The 24,858-nt window shown below is 39.4% G+C and overlaps 4 protein-coding genes across 11 annotated transcripts; all 4 read left to right on the top strand.

Annotated features, from left to right (window-relative positions):
- Positions 1-167: 167 nt before the first annotated feature.
- On the top strand, positions 168-12,307 carry LOC144657783 (uncharacterized). Of its 8 annotated transcripts, none has more exons than XM_078518142.1 (2): positions 168-295; positions 2,188-2,866. In XM_078518142.1, the coding sequence occupies exon 2, from the start codon at positions 2,219-2,221 to the stop codon at positions 2,654-2,656; it is 438 nt and encodes a 145-aa protein (XP_078374268.1). In that variant the 5' UTR covers positions 168-295; positions 2,188-2,218; the 3' UTR covers positions 2,657-2,866. The 8 variants fall into 8 exon arrangements, 7 of the variants coding, with proteins under 7 accessions (XP_078374268.1, XP_078374263.1, XP_078374266.1 ...); XM_078518137.1 differs by lacking the exon at positions 168-295 and adding an exon at positions 687-1,196; XM_078518140.1 differs by lacking the exons at positions 168-295; positions 2,188-2,866 and adding exons at positions 1,077-1,196; positions 11,518-12,244.
- Positions 12,308-12,702: 395 nt separating this feature from the next.
- On the top strand, positions 12,703-24,852 carry LOC144657777 (uncharacterized). The gene is made up of 4 exons (XM_078518128.1): positions 12,703-12,823; positions 20,880-21,006; positions 22,634-22,969; positions 23,219-24,852. The coding sequence occupies exons 1-4, from the start codon at positions 12,770-12,772 to the stop codon at positions 24,100-24,102; spliced, it is 1,401 nt and encodes a 466-aa protein (XP_078374254.1). The 5' UTR covers positions 12,703-12,769; the 3' UTR covers positions 24,103-24,852.
- Positions 14,133-15,153, top strand: LOC144657781 (melatonin receptor type 1B-like). Its single transcript, XM_078518134.1, is given in 2 exon segments — positions 14,133-14,785; positions 14,787-15,153. Coding segments are annotated over 2 exon segments (951 nt in total). The 5' UTR covers positions 14,133-14,161; the 3' UTR covers positions 15,114-15,153.
- LOC144657780 (melatonin receptor type 1B-B-like) lies at positions 16,964-18,926 on the top strand. The gene has a single exon (XM_078518133.1). The coding sequence runs from the start codon at positions 16,964-16,966 to the stop codon at positions 17,915-17,917; it is 954 nt and encodes a 317-aa protein (XP_078374259.1). The 3' UTR covers positions 17,918-18,926.
- Positions 24,853-24,858: the final 6 nt, after the last annotated feature.

Genomic DNA, 24,858 nt, shown 5'->3' with positions numbered 1-24,858 from the left:
AATCAGTAAAGTCCACAATTGCTGTCTCTCTCAAAACCCACTGCACGATCGTCAACAGCAGAAGTGACGAAAGGGGGTACTTTACTTTGACGCAAAAATGTGACCTCGAACTGCTTCACATGTCACGTGACATATATTAGTTTGCGCCGGTATTTGGAGCTGTCGTCGTGTCTCACACTGCGACCTGACTGTCGTCCCAATGGAAGTATGTCGGTCATTGTAGGAAAGGTTGTTGGAAATCTTTATACGAACAGTATTTTCCCCCAACTGTGAACAAATCTTCTGCATCTTTAAGGTAGGAATTTAACTTTGGGTATTCAGCTGGAAATTAAAACTGGTGATACGCACAAATAATAACAGACTACTGTACCGTGAAATTAGAAGCTGGATTTTTTTTCTTAACCTTTAGACTTTACAAGTTGTCAAAGCCTCAGGAGCTAGGTATTTTCTATGATATGTACAGAATTCCGCACGAGAAACGACGCAACTGATTCATGGCAAAAATCAAAACATTTCAGGGTCGTACTCATGCGCACAATTGTAAATTGATTTGTTTAACAAGACAGGGGATAGCTGCTACGTTCTAGGTATAAATATTCTACGTTTCATTTCCGCACATGAAATTGAAGCCATTATTCACCAGCCATAAATAGCTATCAGATCTATTGTCAATCACAACACTACATTTAGATACGTAGCCTGATAACTCTGAACCTGTAATGTGACCTGCGTCACGCCAGTGTGCGAGTGCTGCGCGGGATAGGCCACTGTGCCGTCACAAATGGGCTCATTTCCGGGTTCATTTCGAGATATAGTATTTTAAAAGGAACCCCATTAAGACTCAGAACTAAGCCAACAGGGAAATATGACATCTGTTAGCCTTTAGTCGATCTAAAAATTTGTTAGCTCGATCATCCGTTAGAGAATTCCAGCTCCGCAATCAAATTGACCTCCTTACTCTGTTAAATAAAATACCACGCCAGCTTGTCGTGGTATTAAAAAATACCAGAAATATTGTGGAGTGTTAAGCAATAGGAGTCTAATATCCAAAAGTATTTCCTCTGGCGCTGTTCACTCTCGAAACGAATTATGTTTACAACTTTTTGCATTGAAAACCATTGACGTCAGTCTACAAAAAGAAACACTGTTGGACATGTAATGCGGGGATGTGACTTGAACAGACAAAGGCACCAAAGGTGATTACAGCACATTGCGTAATTTTGAAGTATTTACTTTTTTATCAAATCTGACTTAAAATTATTTGTTATCTTGTTTTGAGTGGTTGCTAAAAGGAGGTCAAAAAGTAATTTCTGGCGGGTTCGCCATCAAGACAGTAACGAAAAAGCCGAATTGAACAGTAGAGTGGACTTGACAGAATACAAAACAGGCCGAGAGCTTGAAGGGAAGGGGTATTTTTGCACGGACTGATAACATCCAAGTTACATGCACGGGAAAGGACATTTGATAGACTAAAAGGGCAAAAGGGTAACGATGTTTTACGTTTGTCATAACCGGGGTCATAACAAGCCACATCCCTGGGTAAAGTTGATAAATAAAACCCTTTAGAAGAAGAGTAGTGGCTCAAGAGGGCTGTTTCTGTAGAACGGAGCGGCTCGGATTCATGATATTACCCTAAATGGGATGCTAGTCCCCGGCGCGTGGCGGCTGGAACGTTTTATCAGGTTTCCCAACAGTTCGCTGGAATTCACAGTTCAATTAAGGACTGAAGCCAGCCCTGGACCCAGACCTCTAGAACTGCGCTATTCTCTTACCCATTTTTTCACTGCGGCGCAGTGAAAACAATAGGCAAAGTCTGAGTGCTAGCCTGGTGGCCCAACAGGCCGGAGCTTATCCAGGTTCCCGTGGCGTAAGCGGTTACGAATATTTCTACTGTCTTCCCCCCTCCCAATGACTCCAGCCCGGACTCGTATCCAGACCGCTCGATCATAATAATAATAATAACAGTTCTTAGCACGCACTTTACATACGTCTCAGTGCGTTTACATTTGAAATTAAAAGTAAAAATATAAAAACCCGATTTAAATTACAATCAGATAAAAATACGCTAAGGATAACCTAATTTAATTACAATTGATAAAAAATAAAAATAAAAATAAAACAATAACTCCTGATACTGAGGTAATTACTGATAATTATAACCTCTCATTTCTCTTCTCTCTTCTTTAGCTTCTACAGAAGAAACCTTCAATCCATAACAATGGAGACAGTAGAAAGTTTAATTTGCCTAAATTTGGCGCTTGTCACTATTCTAATAATCGTGGTCATTATCCTAGTGATGTACGTCGTGCAGCAAAGAAAAGACATTGTAGAGTTGGAAAGGCCAAGTAGCCGTAACAACCCAGTCAGTTTGATTAGCATTCGCAAAGAAGAGTCTACAATACCACCAGCCAAACCAATAACTGGCACGTGCTCCTGGACAAGACCAAAACCAAGACCAGGCGAGGCCAGTCCGCCACACAACAGGCTTGGTGAAGGGCCGGTACCCTCGGCTCCTGGCATATGCTCCTGGACAAGACCAGAATCAAGGCCTCAGGCTGGCCAGGACAGTCCGCCAAACAACAGGCCTGGTGAAGAGCTGGTATCCTCGGCTCCTGCTACAGTGAGCACCTTTCAGGTGTTAGCCGGTTTCAGCTAAGAGCAAATGCAATTACATCATCAATTCGTTAACCCATCTTTCGAGCCAGACAGCTCGCACCACTATCAATATTCTACCAGCAACAGTTCAAGTGAAATGAGCTGTGAAATGATTGCGGATGTTAATTTTCCAGACAGGCCTAGGTTGCAAACAATGGATATCAGTGAAATATAGTGTAACTGCCCCCCCCCCCCCCCCCCCTGCTCCGCCACCTAGTATACTGTAACTTCATTTGTATTGATATTCTCGAGGCTTAAGGAAAGACGTCGCTGACGTATTGAACAATGCATTATCACAGAAAGGGAGAAAATGTAGCCGTTACCGATAAGACACTTTATTTCTTCGAGACATAGATTCGGGTTTTTTTTGCAGGCTATTGCAAAACTATTTCTTGTTAGAGAACAAGACACAAGAAAAATTATGGTAAACACTATTCCCAAATTTTTTGAGGAAGAGGTTCTTGCGAATCGGATTGGTTCTCTTATAGACAACGTTCAAGCCCGCAAGCGTTGTTCTTAAAGAGAATTTTTTGTTGATTTGTGGTTTTAAGTACATGAAACTAAAGTTTTTTTGCACTTCAGACATGCAAAACGAGGGTGAGCGAGTCAATTGTTTATATTCTCTAAAACAGTAAGCTATCCTATTCTAAAACATTGCGAGAATGAAAAATTCTGTTAAGCCATTAATAAATTTCAACAATCTTGCAATATGCAGACCTATGCATGCTAATCAGTATAAGGATCAGATCTTAAATATTTTTATTGGAAACTGATTTGTATGAAAATATTAATTATCGGTTTTTTATCTGGTTGTATTAAGAATAAACGCGCAACTAACTAAGCATTTTTACTTCAAATCATGCGGTGTGATATGGCTTTCACAAAAGTGATAAGATTTTGAATTTATGATCTGGCTGATGAGTTTGTCGCGATAGCCAGATCCGAAAAAGGCTCGTTCCAGTATATCAACGTTATCGCGCATATCAGGAATGCATGAAATGATTTTTTTACATGTTACGGTTTTTACGAAACAGAAACTTTATACCTGGATCATGTTGAAACCGGAATGATGTAAGTAATTACAAACAGTCGGTTCGGTACCGGTCCAGATCAGATCAGCTATAGTAACTAACAAACTATTCGGGATCATACGAGATCGCATCTCTGGACAAACACCTTAGACCTCAATCGTGAACAGCGTGGGAACTACATACCAACGAATGACACACGTCTCGGCTTACTTTTGTCTACTACTTGGAATCCTTAAATAAGTCATGTTTCAACGCTGGATCGACGGTGAAGCGACAATACTGCTTATTCACTTAGATTTTAATAACTGTTAACGTTTCGAATTTGTCATGACCTTTTGTTGCCTCTGAAAAAAAATTGAAATGCACACATGTTTCAACATGCGAAAAAAAAACTTGATTGTTGTTTGTAAAACCTGCCTGAATTATGCCTTACCCGGTACTACGCATGTGTAGCCTATAGATTGAAATTGGTTGCATGGGCATCCTCGTACGCAGAAGGGACGAAGACTCGAGGTACGAGAATGGTTGCATGCGTAAATTAGGTGAAAACGATAACAAGAAGTTTAAGAGCCCTCGCGGTAGGCGCTTCCTAAAAAACGAATAAAGAAAAAATTGCAAGGCCGATTGAACGGTTTGGGACTGTATTGAAATTCCAATATTTCGGAAGGCACGGCCTTTCTTCTTCAGGGTCTTACAAAGAAGACCCTGAAGAAGGAAGGCCGTGCCTTCCGAAATATTGGAATTTCAATACAGTCCCAAACCGTTCAATCGGCCTTGCAATTTTTTCTTTATTCGTTATTTAGTTATAGCTGATTAGATCCTCTACAGTGAGAGGATCCGGTACTTCTATTTTGTCACGGTGGTCCTTGTAAATTCACGTTAGCTTCCTAAAAAGACCATTCACATAGTTTTACAGCTGGCTATTTTTGCACCAACCTCTTGAATACATCTATGAATATCAAACAAAAAAATGTAATGTTAAAAAATCAGTAAGGTCCACAATTGCTGTCTCTCTTAAAACCCACTGCAGGACCGTCAACACAGAAGTGACGAAAGGTAGTACTTTACTTTGACGCAAAAATGTGACCTCGAACTGCTTCACATGTCACGTGACATGTATTAGTTTGCGCCGGTATTTGGAGCTATCGTCGTGTCTCATTCTGCGACCTGACTGTCGTCCCAATGGAAGTATGTCGGTCATTGTAGGAAAGGCTGTTGGAACTCTTTATACGAACAGTATTTTTCCCCAACTGTGAGCAAATCTTCTGCATCTTTAAGGTAGGAATTTAACTTTGGGTATTCAGCTGGAAATTAAAACTGGTGACACGCGCAAATAATAACAGACTACAGCACCATGAAATTAGAAGCTGGATTTTTTTCTTAACCTTTAGACTTTACAAGTTGTCAAAGCCTTAGGAGCTAGGTATTTTCTATGATATGTACAGAATTCCGCACGAGAAACGACGCAACTGATTTTTGGCAAAAATCAAAACGTTTACGGGTCGTACTCATGCAGCACAAATGTAAATTGATTTGTTTAACAAGACAGGGGATAGCTGCTACGTTCTAGCTATAAATATTCTACGTTTCATTTCCGCACATGAAATTGGAGCCATTATTCACCAGCCATAAATAGTTATCAGATTTATTGTCAATCACAACACTACATTTAGATACGTAGCCTGATAACTCTGAACATGTAATGTGACCTGCGTCACGCCAGTGTGCGAGTGCTGCGCGGGATAGTCCACTGTGCTGTCACAAACGGGCTCATTACCCGGGTTCATTTCGAGATATAGTATTCTACTCAGAACTAAGCCAACAGGAAAATATGACATCTGTTAGCCTTTATCGATCTAAAAATTTGTTAGCTCGATCATCACTTAAAGCATTCCAACTTAACTCCGCTATCAAATTGACCTTGTTACTCTGTTGAATACCACGCCAGCTTGTCGTGGTATTAGAAAAATACCAGAAATATTGTGGAATGTTAAGCTATGGGAGTCTAATATCCAAAAGTATTTCCTCTGGCGCTGTTCACTCTCGAAACGAATTATGTTTACAACTTTTGCATTGAAACCACTGACGTCAGTCTACAAAAAGAAACAATGTTGGACATGTTATGCGGGGATGTGACTTGAACAGACAAAGGCACCAAAGGTGATTACAGCACATTGCGTAATTTTGAAGTATTTACTTTTTTATCAAATCTGACTTAAAATTATTTGTTATTTTGTTTTGAGTGGTTGCTGAAAGGAGGTCAAAAAGTAATTTCTGGCGGGTTCACCATCAAGACAGTAACGAAAAAGCCGAATTGAACAGTAGAGTGGACTTGACAGAATACAAAACAGGCCGAGAGCTTGAGGGAAATGGGTATTTTTGCACGGACTGATAACATCCAAGTTACATGCACGGGAAAGGACATTTGATAGACTAAAAGGGCAAAAGGGAACGATGTTTTACGTTTGTCATAACCGGGGTCATAACAAGCCACATCCCTGGGTAAAGTTGATAAATGAAATCCTTTAGAAGAAGAGTAGTGGCTCAAGAGGGCTGTTTCTGTAGAACGGAGCGGCTAGGATTCATGATATTACCCTAAATGGGATGCTAGTCCCCGGCGCGTGGCGACTGGAACGTTTTATCAGGTTTCCCAACAGTTCGCTGGAATTCAAAGTTCAATTAGGACCGAAGCCAGCCCTGGACCCAGACCTCTAGAACTACGCTATTCTCTTACCGCAGTGAAAACAATAGGCAAAGTCTGAGTGCTAGCCTGGTGGCCCAACAGGCCGGAGCTTATCCAGGTTCCCGTGGCGTAAGCGGTTACGAATATTTCTACTGTCTTCCCCCTCCCAATGACTCCAGCCCGGACTCGTATCCAGACCGCTCGATCATAATAATAATAATAACAGTTCTTAGCACGCACTTTACATACGTCTCAGAGCGTTTACATTTGAAATTAAAAGTAAAAATATAAAAACCCGATTTAAATTACAATCAGATAAAAATACGCTAAGGATAACCTAATTTAATTACAATTGATAAAAAATAAAAATAAAAATAAAACAATAACTCCTGATACTGAGGTAATTACTGATAATTATAACCTCTCTTTTCTCTTCTCTCTTCTTTAGCTTCTACAGAAGAAACCTTCAATCCATAACAATGGAGACAGTAGAAAGTTTAATTTGCCTAAATTTGGCGCTTGTCACTATTCTAATAATCGTGGTCATTATCCTAGTGATGTACGTCGTGCAGCTAAGAAAAGACATTGTAGAGTTGGAAAGGCCAAGTAGCCGTAACAACCCAGTCAGTTTGATTAGCATTCGCAAAGAAGAGTCTACAATACCACCAGCCAAACCAATAACTGGCACGTGCTCCTGGACAAGACCAAAACCAAGACCAGGCGAGGCCAGTCCGCCACACAACAGGCTTGGTGAAGGGCCGGTACCCTCGGCTCCTGGCATATGCTCCTGGACAAGACCAGAATCAAGACCTCAGGCTGGCCAGGACAGTCCGCCAAACAACAGGCCTGGTGAAGAGCTGGTATCCTCGGCTCCTGCTACAGTGAGCACCTGCCAGGTGTTAGCCGGTTTCAGCTAAGAGCAAATGCAATTACATCATCAATTCGTTAACCCATCTTTCGATCAAGACAGCTCGCACCACTATCAATATTCTACGAGCAACAGTTCAAGTGAAATGAGCTGTGAAATGATTGCGGATGTTAATTTTCCAGACAGGCCTAGATTGCAAACAATGGATATCAGTGACATATAGTGTAACTGCCCCCCCCCCCCCCCCCCCTGCTCCGCCGCCTATGATACTGTAACTTCATTTGTATTGATATTTTCGAGGCTAAAGGAAAGACGTCGCTGTCTAAAAAGGGAGAAAATGTAGCCGTTACCGTTTAGACACTTTATTTCTTGAAAACATTGATTCGGTTTCTTTGCAGGCGTTTGCAAAACTATTTCTTGTTAAAGAACAAGATATTAGAAAAAGTATGGTAAAAACTATTCCTAAACGTTCTGAGGAAAAGGTTCTTTTTGCCGTCATAGGTTACTGGACTGGTTGACTTTAGTAACCTTGCACAGACCAGAAAAATTCTTATTGTCAAAGTATACCATTTGTAAATTCTTGTTGCAAATCTGCGAATCTGATTGGTTCGCTTATACAACCCACGTTCAAGCCCGCAAGCGTTGTCCTTAAAGAGAAATTTTTTTGTTGATTTGTGGTTTAAGGTACACGAAATTAAAGTTTTTTGCTCTCCGCTCATACAAAACAAGGGCGAGTGGGCCAATTGTTTAATAATCTCTAACTTATGTGCGTTGTATCAGATAAACAGTAAGCTATTGCAATATGCATACTAATCAGTATTAGGATTATATCATAAATGTTTTTCTTTTGGAAACTGATTTGCATGAAAATATTAATTATCGGTTTTTATCTGGTTGTATATAAGAAGAAACGCACAACTTACTAAGCATTTTTACTTCCAACCATTCAGTTGTGATATGCCTTTAACAGGAGTGATGAGGTTTTGAATTTATGATCTGGCTTGTGAGTTTATCGCCATAGCCAGATCTGGAAAGAGACTCATTCTAGTTTATCAAAATTATCATGCTGATTAGGAATGCAATGACTATTTTAAATTTTTCGGATTTTACGAAACAGGAACTTTATTCGGCCTGGATCATGTTCAAACCGGAATGATGTAAGTTACAAACAGTCGGTTCGGTACCGGTCCAGATCAGATCAGCTATAGTAAACAAACTATTCGGGATCGTACTAGATCGCATTTTTAGACTTTTGACAACTGGGCACCCTTTAATCATCGATCACACGAATTCCACGAGACAAACCGGTGTTTCGTATTTGTTGCCAGTTCACTCGTTTTACCGGGAGCGGGATCTGGAAGAACTGTACCAATATGGCTTCGTGGGAAGTATTAACTATATTCTGAATCAGAATTAACCAGTACTCTCTCATTCGGCATCTGTTGTCTGTTTACAGATCCTTTTTTCCTTTAAAGTTCTTTGAGAGAACGCAACAAGTATATGGAAAGAGAACGCAAGAGGGGTGGGGGCGAGTAAAGAGAAAATAGACACTTTGCCCTTCGCGCCTGCCCTCGTGCACACGCCAACGAGAAGAAAAGAAACGTCTGTGAACAGACTACGTATCTGAATCACTGCTATGGCTATGGCTCAAGGATACTCTGAATGCTTACTGCACTACACAAAACATTCTAACGCCTTTTTGTGCCTTGTGTCGTCGTATTTTTTGTAGGCCGAAATACTAGTAAAATGATAACTTTATTAAGAAATTGCGTGTCAATATCAATTTTTTTCAGAGGCAACAAAAGGTCATAATAAATTCGGACCGTTGACAGTTATTTAGATCTAAGTGAATAAGCAGTATTGCCGTTTCAGCGTTGATCCAGCGTTGAATCATGACTGGTTACATGACTTTCGTTTGCTAAACCTTACTGAATTATACCTTACACGGTACTACGCAGGCGTAGTCTATAGAGTAGTTGGTTGCATGCGCAAATTAGGTGAAAAAGATAACAAGGTAAAGAGCCCTCACAGTAGGCGCTTCTTGAGAGACTATTCACATAGTTTTACAGCTGGCTATTTCTGCACCAATCTCTTTTATCCATCTATAAATAGCGTACAAAAAAAATGTCTAAAAATCAGTAAAGTCCACAATTGCTGTCTCTCTCAAAACCCACTGCACGACCGTCAACAGCAGAAGTGACGAAAGGGGGTACTTTACTTTGACGCAAAAATGTGGCCTCGAACTGATTCACATGTCACATGACATATATTAGTTTGCGCCGGTATTTGGAACTGTCGTCGTGTCTCACACTGCGATCTGACTGTCGTCCTGATGGAAGTGTGTCGGTCATTGTAGGAAAGGTTGTTGGAACTCTTTATACGAACCGTATTTTCCCCCAACTGTGAACAAATCTTCTGCATCTTTAAGGTAGGAATTTAACTTTGGGTAATCAGCTGGAAATTAAAACTGGTGATACGCACAAATAATAACAGACTACTGTACCGTGAAATTAGAAACTGGATTTTTTTCTTAACCTTTAGACTTTACAAGTTATCAAAGCCTCAGGAGCTAGGTATTTGCTATGATATGTACAGAATTCCGCATGAGAAACGACGCAACTGATTCATGGCAAAAATCAAAATATTTCATGGTCGTACTCAGCTAAATTGTAAATTGATTTGTTTAACAAGACAGGGGATAGCTGCTACGTTCTAAGTATAAATATTCTACGTTTCATTTCCGCAGATGAAATTGAAGCCATTATTCACCAGCCATAAATAGCTATCAGATCTGTTGTCAATCACAACACAACATTTAGATACGTAGCCTGATAACTCTGAACCTGTAATGTGACCTGCGTCACGCCAGTGCTGCGCGGGATAGTCCACTGTGCTGTCACATTACCCGGGCTCATTACCCGGGCTCATTTCGAGATATAGTATTCTAAAAGGAATCCCTTTAAGACTCAGAACTAAGCCAACAGGAAAATATGACATCTGTTAGCCTTTATCGATCTAAAAATGTGTTAGTTCGATCATCACTTAAAGCATTCCAAGTCCGCTATCAAATTGACCTTGTTACTCTGTTGAATACCACGCCAGCTTGTCGTGGTATTAAAAAAATACCAGAAATTGTGGAGTGTTAAGCTACAGGAGTCTAATACCAAAAGTATTTCCTCAAGAGAATTATTTTCAGACACTTTTCACTCTCGAAACCAATGTTTGCAATTTTTTGATGTTCGAAAGCCATTGAAGTCGATCTACAAAAAGAAACAATGTTGGACATACAATGCGGGGATATGACTTGAACAGACAAAGGCACCAAAGGTGATTACAGCACATTTCGTAATTTTGAAGTATTTACTTTTTTATCAAATCTGACTTAAAATTATTTGTTATCTTTTTTGAGTGGTTGCTAAAAGAAGGTCAAAAAAGTAATTTCTGGCGGGTTCGCCATCCAGATAGTAACGAAAAAACGAAAAAGCCGAATTGAACAGTAGAATGGACTTGACAGAATACAAAACAGGCCGAGAGCTTGAACAGTAGAGTGGACTTGACAGAATACAAAACAGGCCGAGAGCTTGAGGGAAATGGGTATTTTTGCACGGACTGATAACATCCAAGTTACATGCACGGGAAAGGACATTTGATAGACTAAAAGGGCAAAAGGGTAACGATGTTTTACGTTTGTCATAAACAGCGAAACAAGCCACATCCCTGGGTAAAATTGATAAATAGAACCCTTTAGAAGAAGAGTAGTGGCTCAAGAGGGCTGTTTCTGTAGAACGGGCGGGTAGGATTCATGATATTACCCTAAATGGGATGCTAGTCCCCGGCGCGTGGCGACTGGAACGTTTTATCAGGTTTCCCAACAGTTCGCTGGAATTCACAGTTCAATTAGGACCGAAGCCAGCCCTGGACCCAGACCTCTAAAACTGCGCTATTATCTTACCGCAGTGAAAACAATAGATTAAGTCTGTGTGCCAGCATAGTGTCCCATCAGGCCGGAGCTTATCTAGGTTTTTGTAGCATGAGCAGCTACGAGTATTTCTATCCCTCCTTGATAGGATGCTAGTCCATCGCTGGGTTACCCCCCAGCATTAAATTAGGGAATACCCATTTATACAGTCGGGTGGAGAGAGGCACTGAGACAGTGTCTTTCCTAAAAAGGCAACGCAGTCTGTGCTCGAATTCAGATGGCTCGATCCTGAGTCCAGCGCGCTAACCATTAGGCCACTGCACGTCTCTTATTTTTAATCTCTTTCTTTCTCTTTCTTCAGCTACAGCTTGTGCAGAATACACCTGCAATCCATAACAATGGTAGACTCTAAGATAATTTTAGCATTCCTTCTTTTGGGGTTTGCTACTATCCTATTCATATCAGTCATCATTCTAGCGATGTACATTCAGCAGCTAAGGGGAAGCGTTGCAGTGTTGGTAAGGCCAGGCGGCTACAGCAACCCAGCCAATGCGATTGAACTTCGTCCAAAAGAGTCAACAACTCCACAACCCAGGCCCATATCTGGCACGTGCCCCTGGATGAAGACGTCTATGGAAAGCGTTGTTTTGGTTCCTTCACGGCGGGAATCTCCAAAGGATGTGTTCCTCAAGGACGAAAGCTTATTTGTGGTTAATACGACTGCGTGTGAAACATTTGGAAAGTCGACTGGCAATAATAATTAATGAATGTGTAACAAAGACAACTAACTGATAATCTTTAGAGACACATCGGACTCGAAACCTCAATAGAGGACCTTTTGGAGAATTGGAACTTAAATTAACAATGTACTCGAGAGGAATTTTCATAATTTACTTTCTCTATTAAACGCCAAGTCTTCAAGATAGGGATAAAAGATGTCTTCGCAATCATTTTTTCGAGGTATAATAAACATAGGTAAAATGGCAAGATGAATGTTTATAAAAAATAAAGAAAAAAACACTGGCTTAATAAACACGTGTCTTGAATAAGCTTCACGAGTCAAATAAACGACGGAGGCATTTAATCGAGAACATAAAGTATGTTTTTTTAAAGTCTTGCAAGTTTAAACTTGTTCCCACGATCAATCAGCGGCTTTTTACTGCAAACCAGATGATCATGCAAAACAAGGTGAAAACAATGTCTTTTTGATCTTGATAAAACTGTATTGCCTGTTAGGAAAAAAATGGCACTATATGCCTTATGAAATGAATGAAATGATCCTCACAATGTGTTAGCAATTTAAGCAATTGGATTTTTTAAGCCTGAAAAAAGCTTTAAGGCTACTTTAACTCTGCGAATGCTCGCGCCACGTACTCATCCAATCAGGTGCAAAGCCCAAAACCAATCATGACTTAATTATACGTGTGTTTTCCCGCGCTTGACGCCAGTTGCGTGCATTTACTTCGTGTTCTAAATTGTTTCATTGTATTAACGGTACGTTTGTTGCGTTTGGCAAATTTATTTGCTTTGGTTTTGGGTTTACATAGTTCAATTGAAAATCACTCTAGTCTGCTAAAGAAAGATGAATAACCGGATGGCTGTTTTATTCATGGATGGGAATAATTGGTCGATTAGATCTGGAAGTTCCTAGGGTCAGCGTTAACACAGTGAGTAAAACCAGTAGCAAAGACGAAGGGTATTTTTACTTGAGCGGGTAATAACTTGGGGGCTTCGAAAACGATCGAGTTTGATTCATAAGGACGTGTCTAAAAAAGGAGGAAAGAATTAATAAGGTAGCAGGTGCAAGTAATCATCTGCCGTGATGTTTTCATGGTACTCTCTCTTTATTAGACACGATTCGATGACTTCTGCATTTACGACCACTGAGAGACTTTTATCGCCTTTATCGCGCGCGCTAAAATGCCGGAGTGTGCATAAATTTACCTAAATGATAATTGCTTCGAATCTTATCGTCGGCGATCGCAAGAAACATCAAGGAATCATACCCCTTTTTTCGTTCTTTTTTATCAATATGTGGCCTCTTTGACAACGTCGCCTTTAACTTTTTACTTTTTTCTTTCAATGTCGTGGCCCACTTTGGCAATTTCCTCTCTATCAGTTAGTTCGCTCGTCCGTCGAGGGTCGACGAAGACCATCTATTCATCCAGAGATAACTAGAGGTCGAGATCTTCTGGCGTGGGTGCGCAAGTGCCTGGCTCTATCAGTACTCTATCAGTACTTTGTACATAAATCGCAGACTTCCTACACTTTCCAACCCTTCAAATTTGCCCTGACGCAAACTGTTACCGATATTCATTGGATGCTGTATGCTGTATGCCATCTGATGTAAAACCTCTCAATGTAAACAACACACGTAAACAAATTGTCATCTCTCGCCAATATCAATATCAAACAGAATCGCTAACTCATTCGCGGGCAACAATAGTCCACGATCCGAATGAGAAAGCAGTTTTCTTTTCGTTTTTCATTCACAGGGGCAGACCCACTGGCTCAAATGGAATAGCTATATTTCCCGCGATTTTCTTGACCTCGTTCCTCAGCCCAATTTTCTACCACAAGAGTATAAACTGCCATTTCCTTTTAATGTTAGTTTTAACTGAGAATTTCAAGGTACAACAGCTGACATATGTATCGTTTTTGAGGATCTTCCTTATTTTCGTCACCCGTTTTGCTTGGCAGTGCAAGTCACGTATTGATGACTATGTTGCAGATGTTGTTACGATTTGTGAATTAGAAGTAAACAAGGTGACATGTAGGTTTCTGCTAGCAATTTGTTGTCATGACATGTAGGTACTCGAACAATAAACCTGTCAATGCAAATCAAATAACAGAAGATATAAGTTGTCATTTGAGATAGCACAATGTCTTTTACATGTACATAAGAGTACAGATGAAACGGGTTTCCTTATCAGCTTTTAAACGCAACTGCGCTAATAACTTGTCCGTTAGCTGAATTTCCGCATTTCCTGTGATCATCAAAAGTCATGAAGGAATCGCTTTCTTTTGAACTTGCTTCGAGGTCTCACACTTTAGTTTGGATTGAAACAGTTTTGTTTGCTGTTATCAATGTTGTGGCCCTCTTGGGCAATCTCCTTATTTGTTATGCTGTGTACAGAAACCAGAGGCTTCGTACTCTTCCCAACATGTTTGTAGTAGCACTTGGTGTAAGCGATATTCTTATGTCCACTTGCTGTATGCCTTTTTCAGTGGCAACTTTATTCCGCGGAGAGTGGATTTTTGGCGAAACCTTTTGCCGAATTCATGGCTTTGAAGTGTTTACGTTTGGAATGGCTTCTCTAAACACCATGGGGATAATTGCAGTTAGCCGATATTTCTGTGTTGTGAAACAGGAAATGTACACCATCTTGTTTAAAAAACAAAGAATTTTGATGTACATTACAGTCGTGTGGCTTGCGGCTTTCATTGGATCTGTTCCTCCATTCTTTTTCAAAGAAGGAGGATTTCAATTTCAGGCAGGTAAAGCAATGTGCTTGTATCCACAGGAAAGTAACATTGCTTATACCATGTTTATTAACTGCATTTATATCGCAGCACCCTTAACAGTTATAACAACCTGCTACACCAAAGTGTTTTACACAGTGTCAAAATCTAAGGCGAGTTTTCTCGCATGAAAATAACCTCGAGCAACTCAGAACGAACGTGGAAGAAGCAAAAGTGACCAAGACTTTAGCAGCAGTAATGGTCGGCTTTGCATGTTGTTGGCTTCCTGTCTGTATCATTGATAACATTGACGCCTCGCGCGGAGAACAAACTTTGCCGCGACAGGCGTACCTTACATACGGGTTCTTGGCTTATTTGAGTAGCTGCATCAACCCCTTGATATATGGTGCCACGAATAAGCAGTTCAGACGAGAATACAGGGATATTTTGAGGAAGATTATTTGCTTCCAAAGCCAAAACAGTAACAACAACTGAGAAGAACTCACGATATGGCGGACGATATTGCTGAGATAAAAGATACGATATTTACTTACCTTAAGGTTACTGTTTGAATGCACAATTCCAAAGTTTAAGTTCGCGAAAAGAGAACAAAAGACTTAGAGATGTTAGAAATATGGAGAAAAAAAATCATTTTTTTAAAATAAAATTTGGGAAAGTGTACGTGTTGTTGCCAGGAAAATGCCTCTAAGGAGTACTTAGGAAGCACACCAGTGGCTGAAATCACTCTTAATAATCTTCTACACAAAAAAAAACGTAAAACAGATCAAAATTTTGATCTATAGATTCTAGTTGTTTGGCTAGAGCGCACAGATTAAAGTAAACCATAAAGGAACAGCTAAATTGTTTGTTTACAACGTTCAATCAACTAAGGCTAATGTCAAAACCTAGATTTGATTAGGGGTTTTTCTTTAGAAAATTTAACAGCTGAAATTACCTTTTTAGAAGATTGCAAGATTAAAAATACACTTCGAAAAATATTTCTAAAATGTAATCCTAAAACATGTTTTTGCATGTAAATAATGACAAAACAATAATTAACGTAGAATCAAAGGGAGTAAATGCTAAAATCTGAATACTTCGCCCTCTTTGTGGTTAAGTGTGAAACATTTGGAAAGCCGACTGGCCATTATAATGAATGAGTGGATGTCTAACAAAAAAAACTAACTGATAATCTTAAGAGATAGGGACTCAAAATCCAATAGAAAACCCTTTGAAGAATTGGAGCTAATTTTATTTTAAAGAGCCAAATAAATAATCCACTTGAGAGGCCATGATAAAAATTGGTACTGTATGCACTTTTGTTATGAACGCGCTGTAAGAGGAAAAAAATATCAGTTCGCGTAACTTTTTCGGCTCTCTTTTTTCTATCACTATCATGGCCTCTTTTTCAATCTCCCCTTGTATTTTCTCCTTTTTTCTTTCAATGTCGTGGCCCACTTTGGCAATCTCCTCTCTATCGGTTCGTTAATTCGTTCGACGTCGGTCGAGGGATGGCGTCGAACGAAGATCATCTAATCATCCAGGGGTGCGGAGATCTTCTGGCATGGGTGCGCAAGCGGCTGGCTCTATCAGTACTCTATCAGCACTTTGTACATAAATCGCAGACTTCCTTCACTTTGCGTTCCTTTTAAATTTGTCTTGACGCAAACTGTTAGCGATATTTATTAAATGTTGTATGTTGTATGCCATAAATGTAAAACCAATAAATGTACACAGCACACGCCAACAAACTGTCATCTCTCACCTAGATCAATATCGAACAGAATCGCTAAACCATTCTTAGGCAGCAATAGTTCACGAGTCAGTGAGAAAGCAGTTTTCTTTTTGTTTTGTTGTTTTTTTTTTCAGTCATATGGGCAGACTCACTGGCTCAAATGGGATAGCTTTTTTCCATTTTCTTAACCTCGTTTGGCTCAACTTTCTACTGCAAGAGTAACTGTCATTTCCATTTAATGTTAATTTTAAGAATTTTAAGGTACAACAAGAACATATGTCTCGTTTTCGAGGATTTTCGTCACCCGTTTTGCTTGGCAGTGCAAGTCACGTATTGATGTGTCAGGTTGCAGATGTTGTTACGATTTGTGCATTAGAAGTAAACAGTTTCTGCTAGCAATTTGTTGTCATGACAGGTAGGTACTCGAACAATAAACCTGTCGATGCAAATCAAATAACAGAAGATATAAGTTGTCATTTGAGATGGCACAATCACATTTTACATGTGCATAAGATCTCAAACGGGCTTCCTTATCAGCTTTTAAAACGCAACTGCGCTAATAACTTGTCCGTTAGCTGAATTTTCGCATTTCCAGTGATCATCAAAAGTCATGAAAGAATCACTTTCTTTTGAGCTTGCTTCGAGGTCTCAGGCTTTAGTTTGGATTGAAACAGTTTTGTTTGCTGTTATCAATGTTGTGGCTCTCTGGGGCAATCTCCTAATTTGTTATGCTGTGTACAAAAACCAGAGGCTTCGCACGCTCCCCAACATGTTTGTAGTAGCACTTGGTGTAAGCGATATTCTAATGTCGACCTGCTGTATGCCTTTTTCAGTGGCAACTTTATTCCGCGGAGAGTGGATTTTTGGCGAAACCTTTTGCCGAATTCATGGCTTTGAAGTGTTTACGTTTGGAATGGCTTCTCTAAACACCATGGGGATAATCGCAGTTAGCCGATATTTCTGTGTTGTGAAACAAGAAATGTACACCGTCTTGTTTAAAAAACAGAGAATTTTGATGTACATTGCAGTCGTGTGGCTTGCGGCTTTTATTGGATCTGTTCCTCCATTCTTTTTCAAAGAAGGTGGATTTCAATTTCAACCAGGTAAAGCAATGTGCTTGTACCCACAGGAAAGTAACATTGCTTATACCATTTTTATAAGTTGCATTTATATCGCAGCACCCTTAATAGTGATAACAACCTGCTACGCCAAAGTGTTTTACACAGTGTCAAAATCTAATCGAGTTTTCTCCCAAGAAAATAACCTCGAGCAACTCAGAACGAACGTAGAAGAAGCAAAAGTGACCAAGACTTTAGCAGCAGTAATGGTCGGCTTTGCATGTTGTTGGCTTCCTATCTGTATTATTGATAACATTGACGCCTCGCGCGGGGAACAAACTTTGCCGCGACAGGCGTACCTTACATACGGGTTCTTGATTTATTTGAGTAGCACCATCAACCCCTTGATATATGGTGCCACGAATAAGCAGTTCAGACGAGAATACTGCAGGGATATTTTGAGGACGATTATTTGCTGCCGACGCCAAAACAATAACAACAACTAAGAAGAACTCACGAGTTGGCGGACATTATGGCTGAGAAAGAAGATACAGTTGTTGTAAACTGTTTGTTTTATAATAAATGACATAGTGGAAAACAAACAAACCTTCTTGAACTATAAATACAACAGCATTACATTATTTTATGGACGAGATGTACAAGTCAAGGTTGGAAAAGACAGTTCGCATCGATTGCTATGGGCCAGAATAAAAATGGGCACAAGCAGTGTACATGTGAAAACCTACATGTGACTTCTAATTGTATGTTCATAAAATAGCGCAATGGAGGTATTGTTGAAACTGTGTTGAAGAGTTGATTGCATGGTGTATTTAGAATATATACAGTGGAACCCCGATATACATACTCCGTTTTAACGAAGCCCCTGATAAAACGAACAATATTCTTTAGCCCGGCCAAAGTAAGTTAGAGCAAAATGTATTGAAAGAGAAACCCGGTAGAGCGAGGCACCATCACAACAAACACTTTTCCCCAGTCCCTTGACACTTCAGGATTTCACTGTAAGCCTGTCTGAATTTAAAATAAAGCCAATGATATTTACTTATGGCAAAATTTTTATTTTAAAAAGTAATATGATTTAAGGAGTTACCATGCATAAACTGTCATACAGTAGAAGACTTAGAAGATGTTAGAAATATGGAGGAAATTAAGTTTTAAGTTCGCAAATAGAGAACAAGACTTAGAAGATGTTAGAAATATCTGGAGGAAATTATATCAGATTTAATGAAATTCAGGAAAATCGGCATAATTATGCAAACGTCCTCTGGAAGTGCTTAAAGTAAACTGTACGTGTCGTTGCCAGGAAAATGCCTCTTAGGCGGAGTATTTAAGAAGCACACCAGCTGAAATCACTTTTAATAATTTTTTACATGAAAATAACGTAAATACAGATCAAAATTCTAATCTATACTGAGATTTTAGTTGTTTCACTAGATCACACAAATTAAAGTAAACCATAAATTAAAGAAACCGTCGGCTAAATTGTTTGTTTACAATGTTCAGTCAACTAAGTCTTAAGTCAATACCTAGATTTAATAACATGTTCTTTCTTAAGAAAATTCAACAGCTGACATTACCTTTTAAGAAGATTGCCAGATAAAAAATACACTTTGAAAAATATTCCTAAAATACAATCCCAAAACATGCTGTCTTAATCTGTCTTAATCTTCGTCAGTCGAAACTAACTCTGTTTAATTGGTTTTTTTATTCCTCTGTTGGTGTTTTTCTACTCAAGACATTGAAACTATTATTTTGAGGTTTCCTTCAATTTGAAAGTAAAAAGAAAAATGACTTAAGACATAGCTCCTTTAAAGACTGAATACTTGGCCACTCTTACTAGCTGGAAAGTCTTTAAACACGAGAGTGCATGTTTGAACACAGATCACACACCACGAAAACAGTCGAAAACCGAAAACACAGTTTTGTATTTACATGATAATTAATGTTTTATGCGTTGTAGAAATTGCCGACATCCATATCTGTCATAGAGAGTCTGTAAAACGAGAGTTACTTAGTGAATACACGACTCGGCAAGCATGTAGCTGCCTATTTACCAATCGTGTTGAAATAAAGGATGATGATGATGATGATGATGATTATTATTATTATTATTATTATTGTTATGTTCCTTACGTAATGTTTGCTTAAAGTCCTTAGCGCCGAGACCAAACCATGGTCCTGGGGCACTAAAGGGTAGCCAGATTCTGACAACAATGAACAATGCTTATAACATCTGGCGGCTACAAAACCCCACAGCAAGACCAAACCTTGATGCAAATAAACTTGCTAATGTTCGTAGGGACATTATCAAGAGTAAAAGACTCACGGAAATGGAACTTGAAACCATACGAGCAAACGTAAGGCAAGCCACCTCCACTCCAGAGGAAATGAACAGTTCAAGACCTGGGATTGAAGACACTGACAAACAAGAAATGGTCGAAGCAAATGTGGATGAAAACACTTCCACATTACCTGAAAGTGCTGGAAGAACACAAAAACCTACAGAAATTATTATTATTATTATTATTATTATTATTATTATTATTATTATTATTATTATTATTATTATTATTATTTATGAGTGCCGCTTAGAACACGCAATCGACATGTTCTTCTACCAGTTTACCTACAAGCACGGATGCGTTAGTTCAACACTCAAATAATGTAAGTCCCCTTCGCAGCTAGCCTTTGCGTGACGACCCAAATAACTCCCGAAATAACTTCCTGTCGTATTTTTAGGTAAATCCTCGTGCCGTTACAGGTATGCTTTCGTTTTTCCTTCGTTCTTCGGAAAATATTACTTCGAAGCAATATCCACGTGCGAAGAATCATGTTCCAACTACGTTCGTCCATATACAATACAATACAATACAATACAACAACTTTATTTAAACACGGTAAAAAAGTTTAAAGCTAAAAGCTTGTGGGGCCGTGTACAAATTAAAAATTTAAAAAGACATATAAAAAGACATCCTAATATTGAGAAGATAAAAAAATTCACTATTATAATAACAATTTAAAAATTCAATAAAATTTAAAAACATCATCGTTCAGTCTGACAGTCTGCGTGGATAACGCCTCGAAGCTAATATTTAATATATGCACGTGGCAATCATCATATTCTAACTACGCTCGTCCATATGCACGTGCCAAGCCTCATGTTTCAACTACGTTCGGCCAGCGGCTCATCAAAGCAGTCGATTCTCGATCGTGGACAGTTCGAAAGCGTCATAATGATTGTGAAAGTGGCTTTTCTTTTTACTTTCATCATTACTACACTATGAACATTCCAGACCCATTATAGCTATTCACTATTTCCTCAGTTTGACTGTAAACACAAGTCTGTTATTTCACACTTCCTGTAGAATGCCGTGACTCGATGCCCCTCTCGTGACATTAGGAGGGTATCACTCCATATACGTTCTCCAGTTCAAAAATATATTTACACAGACAAAATCAACAGACCAGGATTTCGACATGAAGGACTTCATCGTTACAGTTTTTGCTATCGTTGCATTCGGGAAAGTTGGAGGAAAAGGAAATAGTAGCGACAGTAAAGACGACCAGCCCTTCAAAGGTTAGGAACGTTATCTTCACAGTAAATGTAAATCAAAATGACGTAAAATTAATCTGACAATTATCACCTCGGGGAAGCGTCTCAAAAATCACGCGAACAAAATTGCAAACATTAGGAGAGGACTCGGGTTTATGTGTTCACTCTCAAGAAACGTATTTTACTCGTACAACTTCAAAACGTTTTCGCTCTTTTTAAGGCGGTTTGAGGGTTTGTCGCTGCTACAGTAAAACGCTATGACGAAGAGTCATCAAGTTATGAAGCGTTTTTTTCAAGGGACGGAAATTTAGCCTCCATTTATATACTGAAGCGGCAGATCTAAAATGATATTATGCAACCAGCAATGAGACAGAAAACATGGCCGATTCGAGTTTTGCTAATTGTCAAATTCTGAATTGATGGCGGTGTGATTTGTGATCGTATTCGCATATATTTATTACCGGGAATTCCCTATATTGTTTGCTGCTTGTCCTTCCCTCCCGGATTTGACGTCACCTGATTTTGGGGGCGGTGTTGTGTATTTTGGCTCAAAAAGAGTTATTTTAGATTGACCCTTTCAATTCCAGACTTGAAATTTTTATCCTCCATTCCGATTGCCATTAATTTCGTAAATGCATGTTACATCAAGACAATATCCTTCAGCAAGAGAATTTATTTTCTCTTGTCTTTAGCTGGCGATGATTATTCTTGACAATATATTAATTATATCACAAGACGAAATACAAAGCTCGCTTTTTTTTTGGGGAGGGGGGGGACTGAGTGCTTGCTCTTTGGTACTTTTAAAAGGAGATATTTCACATAAATATTTAACCGAAAAGTTAGAACATTCTCTACCGCTCAGGTTTGATTCATTGATAATTTTATAGCAATTCTCGCCCTGTTGGCTATTTAAGGAAAGATGTACCAAAGACATATTTCTTAGCCGATAATTCGAGAAAACAGCGCCCGAATTTTGCATACAACTATCATAATTTTAGTGCCAGTGCTAATTGTTATTGAGTACATAACACTAAATTTTCTATTCTTGTGTACATCCGACCTATTCACTGGTTTTTATTGAAAACATGACAACGTTGTCTCAGCTGCTTTTCAAACAATGGCATCAGGTTCATTATTCTAAAATAATCCGCCAAATCTTATAACATTTTATTCGGATCGAGTGGCATGTCAGTTGAAAAAGTGCATGATGAAAGTGGTCGTGCAATCGGTCAAACAAAAGCTCGACGAACAACATAAAACTAAAAAAAGACAAAGGCAAAGACAGAAACGCGCATTTTTGACTCAATGCAAGGCTCAAAGGTGATATAAGAATATCAAAAGTACATGTGTTCTAAAGGTTTTTATCATTTATTTTCTGGTGTGCAGTGATAAAGCCTAGTCCATCGAAGATTTCCAACAATTTGCTGATATCTGTTTATATACCCCTGCTTGAACAGAAGCAGAGTGACTTGCCCAACAACATCGAAAGAGCACATGTACAAACCACTGATTCTTAAGACCATTTTCATCTGTAGTCCAATACATGAGCCTTTGTAGCACAATAATATTTCTAGTTTCTGGTTCGAATACGACCGAAATGGTAAAATACATGTGTGATCACCTACTGTATTTTCTCTCTTCTCTGTTACAGTTTTTATCCGTTTGAAAGGCTCCAGTCTTTCTTACGCAGGACGAGTGGAGGTCAGTGAGGACGGTAAGGTCTGGGGCACAATATGCGACAAGAACTGGAACCTAAGGGACGCCCGCGTTATATGTAGACAGTTGAAGTTTTCCTTTACAGAAGCCGCTGTCCCCATGGCCGGTTTTGGAGCAGGCTCAGGTCCAATATTTCTAAAAGATGTGAAGTGCGGGGGAAGTGAACAATCGCTACTAAAATGCAAACACGACGGATGGAAAAGCCATGACGTCAACGAGTCATGTGATCATAGCATGGATGCTGGAGTCGTGTGTAGACCTCACAAAGAAAGTAAAGATACATTCCTCTCTTTTCATGTAATTTAATTATAGCTTTTATCGTTTTATTTTATTTTTTATGCTGCGTTTTGTGCCTCGAAGTCTAGGCCTGAATTGGCCTGAATCACTCATAAATGCTGCATTCGCTCTGAGGTATACTCACAGTCCATGAAACCGTACGTGAAAATTTCGTGTAAAAGAAAATTAAATGATGTTGCGAGCATCAGACATTCTCACTGACACAATACTTTTCGTTTTACAGCTTTGCAACTTATCGTGTTCATCGTTGTGGCTTGTCTCTTGGCGTTATCGTATCTGGTGAATATCTGGTTTATTTACTACGCGTGCTGCAAACAAAGACGACGGAGAAAACGTCATCTCACCGCTGTACAACAGCGGGCAATAACCCGTAAGAAATTATCTCAAGAAGGATTAGAAAACCTGGCACTTGATTGTGAGGGGTGTGCAGACTTGTCCACAACCGATAAACGAGAAAGTCCAGTTCCTGTAAGGAACGGTATCCATTCCACGCACAGTGGTGGAGTGAGTAGTGAGGATGGGCCAACAGGTGAAGCCGCTGACCAACAAGAACAGCAGCAGCATGTTTATCAGAGGCTGGAGTCATGCATATTGGATCCGTCGTCGCAAGAATACTTGGAGATTTTGGAGTCTCTTCCTGAAACGTCAACCAATCAGCAGACAGAAATGTGTACGGGTGGAAAATCGAGCGATAATCAATATGAAAAACTAATACTGCGGAATATGCCCTCGGATACTGAACAGGCTTCTTCGACCGAGCAAGGCCTAAGCCAGACTGGAAACACAGCGGCAGAGGAGATTCCTGATTACGTCGAGATCATTGGTGAGGATAGTTTGGCGGGAAATGCCATGGCAACGTCATCGGCAGCAACTGTCAATGTTAAAAAGCGGTATGAAACATTGAAACTAGCTCCAGGCCCTTCGCATGGTGTACAGGGAGACAGCGCATCCTCTGTCGTCACCAAGGACCAGCAATCAGTTCAAGCAGAGAACCAAGAGGAAGAGGATTACGTTGAGCTGTTGCCTGAGAATGAGGCCGGCAGCAAAGAAAGCAAAACGATTGTCTCTGCTCACATGGAAAACGCATATGAACCAATGAATGGTTGAGAGGTGATACTAGAAATACAGAGCAAGCAAGTTCGTTAGCTGAACTCGCGACTGGACATAAATATTGTAGAGTTTTTTACTTTTTTTGTTTGTACAACGTAAAAAAAAATTAATTTGTTTCAAGAAGAAAAGTCGAGATGCTAATTCTTGCAAATGAAGGAAGTTTTAATAATTACCAAACAATTTTGTGAAGAATTGCGCATGCCCCATTTTGTTAATTTATTGTTGAACGCTTCGATAGGAATAAGTTGTACATATTCAGTAGGTAATGTTATATCGGTAAATAAGCTAGAGGCACTGTTAAAGCTCTTTTATTTAAGTCCCCCTCTCCCTGTTCATCCCACGATGAGTAAACAAAGATATTTATGAATTCCAAGAAAGCGATGATATATGATGTGAGGGAACTATATTTCTAGAAAACACATTACTTTCAGTCGTTTTCCTCTTTGACACACATCGTCTCTGCAATAAATAGGTATCTTTGGTAAAACATACTCAGTCAACCGCCGCTAGCTGTTTTATTTTTGTTCGAAGCAAGCCTCCCCCACCCTTCTCTATAATAAGTCTCCCTCCCCCATCTCCTTCAAAAGGTAATGAAAAAGAAATAAGACCCCCGACCTGGGGCTTAAAAGGGCTTTTACGGTGGTAAATAAAACTAATAGAAAAAGCAAATGATTCATAACAAATAAATGAAACCTACTGCTGTCAAAACGATAATATACCGTTGCATTGAAAAAATAAATTAATAGATTTTAG

This window comes from Oculina patagonica, chromosome 6 (assembly GCF_052425735.1).
Source record: "Oculina patagonica isolate OP01 chromosome 6, crgOcupat, whole genome shotgun sequence".
Taxonomy (NCBI): domain Eukaryota; kingdom Metazoa; phylum Cnidaria; class Anthozoa; order Scleractinia; family Oculinidae; genus Oculina; species Oculina patagonica.
The sequence above is the reverse complement of the archived record's forward strand: the minus strand, read 5'-3'. Positions and strand labels throughout refer to the sequence as shown.